Genomic DNA, 3,084 nt, shown 5'->3' on the forward strand with positions numbered 1-3,084 from the left:
TACATGGAAAGGCAGTTTCTGTGCCATTCTGTGGATGTATGTGGACATGTTCTGTGAAGACCAGAGAGGTTAAAAAGGGTCTCCTAAGGAATCTCAGTCTGGTCTTTGTCTCTAGGTGGGGGAAGTCAATCCAAAGAGCTCTTGATCATGATTACTATCACTGGTTTACATGTGATGGTCATGCTGTGCATCTCTGACCATTAATCTTGATTACTTGCCCCAAAATTGACAATCTCCTTGGAATTGTCAATAAGTGTTCTTTTGTTTAAATGCTGTGAGCTACTCAAAGCTGCTAGTTGGTGGACTTGCTTCAGGCTTGTGGCGCCAGGATCTGATTTACGAACATCCTGTGTCTTGGGCCTTTCTGTGGAATTCGGCTCCTCGTGTTTCAACCATGTTCTTGATCGAATCTTAAATTGTCTGATTCGGTCTGATACCCTACAATTATTATATTAGAAAATTAATTTGATTATTATTATTATTAAATGCTGTTTTTATTTTGCAGTAAAATAGTATTACTACTGAAATTTGCAAAGACTGCAATTTCATTATTATTATTAAATACTGTTTTTATTTTGCAGTACAATAGTATTACTACTCATTTATTATTGTTATTATTTTGTCATCATTATTATCACTAGTAGTAGTATATTAGTATTAGTATTGTTGTATAGTCTTATTGAATGTGTTCCAAAAACAACAGTCATGACTCTCACTATGTTACTGAATTCTCTCATAATTGATAAGTGTAACACTTTATTTTAAGGTGACGTACTTATTTTAGTAATAACAATAAATTATGCCTGATTACAAACAACTAACCCTTAACCAAACCCTTACCTTAACCTTAACCCTTTAGTAAGTACACATAGCTAGTTAATATTACTTTTAATATTACAACATCACCAAAAAAATAAAGTGTAACCTTGATACATGCCTACTTGTGCATGTTATATTCTGACATACATATTATCATCTCTGAAAAGTAGACTTTAACCATTTAGAACCTAAAGCTAAAATAGGCAGTTGTTACATACTTAATTTTTTTGAACTGTACAATTCTAAAACAGTATGCAATCTTCAAATGCAAGGTGTCTTTTTTTTCTTCTACTTTTTTTTTTCAGAAAACAATTTGCTTTCAGTAAATTACAGTAATTGACCATTATTGTTTGTTGAGAGTTTGTAAATAGAATTTAAAAAATTAGAATACATTTTACTGACACTTTAAAAACACATGAACGAAAGAATCTAACAACTGGACTATAATAAAAACAAGTCTGACACTGGGTTTCACAGTTTCACTCAGGAGACTTTTTTAGCGCCTATGCACATGCACGGGTGCAAATTCACACATACAAACATACAAACTCAGGCACAGCGCATGCCAAGATGTTGGTCTGACAAGTCCCGCTGCCTCCTCCCATATCTCATCAAAAATCATCACAGTTGCATCTTCTGCTGTTTTGTTTGTTTTTGAAATGATTTTTTGCATTCTGTAATTATCCATTCAAATTCTTCCTTTTCATGCTTCCCAAAAGCTACTGTGCTGTTTGCTGAGGGAAATCAGGACATTGCCATAATAAGCTGTATATTGTCGAAACAGCGAAAATTGTCTACTGGCATGAGCATTTTGACTTATTTCTATGGTGCAAACAGTAACATGAATACAGCTTGGTTTGATGTGTCGGTGATGACACAACCGGTTTAATAGGGTTAACTTTACATTTTTAAATTAGGAGCACACTAAAAAATAGAGCCCTGTTATTGGTGCGTTCAAATAACCTTGTTTCTCGTTTAGGGTAATAAAGGTGCAGTAGCAATCCGCTTCCAATTTCACAACTCGGACATCTGTGTGGTGAACTCCCACCTCGCCGCACACACGGAAGAGTTTGAAAGACGCAATCAGGACTTCAAGGACATTTGCCGCAGGATGCAGTTCAGTCAGGATGACCTCACACTACCACCCCTCACCATCATGAAACACAAGTACGAGCTAAACACAACAGCCTGCTAATTTAACTAGAGACAAAAGTCTAATTTTCCCTGTTTAAAGCTTTCATCATCATGGTTCTCTCTTCATTTCCAGTGTTGTGTTGTGGCTGGGAGATCTAAACTACCGAATAAGTGACCTTGAAGTTGATCATGTGAAGGACTTGATAGCTAAAAAGGATTTTGAGAGCTTGTATAATCACGACCAGGTAAGACAGAGCACAGCTGCGGTTTGTCTGGAGAGTGTTGAGTTAGATGGCAGTATAAATGACCGTGGATGTTCATGTGTTTCAGCTGAAACGGCAGATGGATGAGGAGGTTGTGTTTGGGGGCTTCACAGAGGGAGAGATTGATTTCCAACCAACATACAAATACGACACTGGCTCAGATCAGTGGGATACAAGGTCAGAAAACACCATCGCAGTATTTCCTCTGACACTTTTTCTATAAAATATATTCTCCACAACATAGTTGTTTTGTTGCCAGTCTGTGAAGTTTGATTTAATATGGAAACATACTGCAATGTTCACAGTCATTCCAAAAAGACCATTGGAAACAATAACTGTTAACTTGGGCACATAATTAATTTTGTGCTATGCATATAAATTAGGGGTGTAACGATTCACTCGTTTTCTCGATGCATTGATTACAAACCCTGACGATGCAATGCATCAATCTTGAAACATGGATTTTTTAATCGTGAATCGTTGATTTCAGACAGTAATCGATTTAAATCGCTAAGAATCGAATGAATCGCGATTTCTATAGCAATTCAATGCTTTCAAAATATGTAGGTACACATTAAATTGTGCTATGCATATAAATTAGGGGTGTAACGATTCACTCGTTTTCTCGATGCATTGATTACAAACCTGACGGATGCAATGCATCAATCTTGAAACATGGATTTTTTAATCGTGAATCGTTGATTTCAGACAGTAATCGATTTAAATCGCTAAGAATCGAATGAATCGCGATTTCTATAGCAATTCAATGCTTTCAAAATATATACACATTAAATTACTACAAGCACAAATTAATGGAGACCTTGAACAGTGTTCGTGCCCTCGCATCTCTCCTTCACGCGCTCCACTA

General features: G+C 36.3%; 1 protein-coding gene across 1 annotated transcript in view; it reads left to right on the forward strand.

The window, feature by feature from the left end:
* Window positions 1-3,084, forward strand: part of LOC107703913 (type II inositol 1,4,5-trisphosphate 5-phosphatase-like) — a 38,496-nt gene that overhangs the window by 23,153 nt on the left and 12,259 nt on the right. Inside the window, exons 11-13 of the mRNA XM_016506716.1 lie at window positions 1,799-1,986; window positions 2,087-2,198; window positions 2,284-2,393. Coding sequence (XP_016362202.1) covers window positions 1,799-1,986; window positions 2,087-2,198; window positions 2,284-2,393 — 410 coding nt within the window. The remainder of the gene's footprint in view (window positions 1-1,798; window positions 1,987-2,086; window positions 2,199-2,283; window positions 2,394-3,084) is intronic.

This window comes from Sinocyclocheilus anshuiensis, unplaced genomic scaffold, assembly GCF_001515605.1.
Source record: "Sinocyclocheilus anshuiensis isolate Anshui unplaced genomic scaffold, SAMN03320099.WGS_v1.1 scaffold991, whole genome shotgun sequence".
Classification (NCBI taxonomy): Eukaryota; Metazoa; Chordata; class Actinopteri; order Cypriniformes; family Cyprinidae; genus Sinocyclocheilus; species Sinocyclocheilus anshuiensis.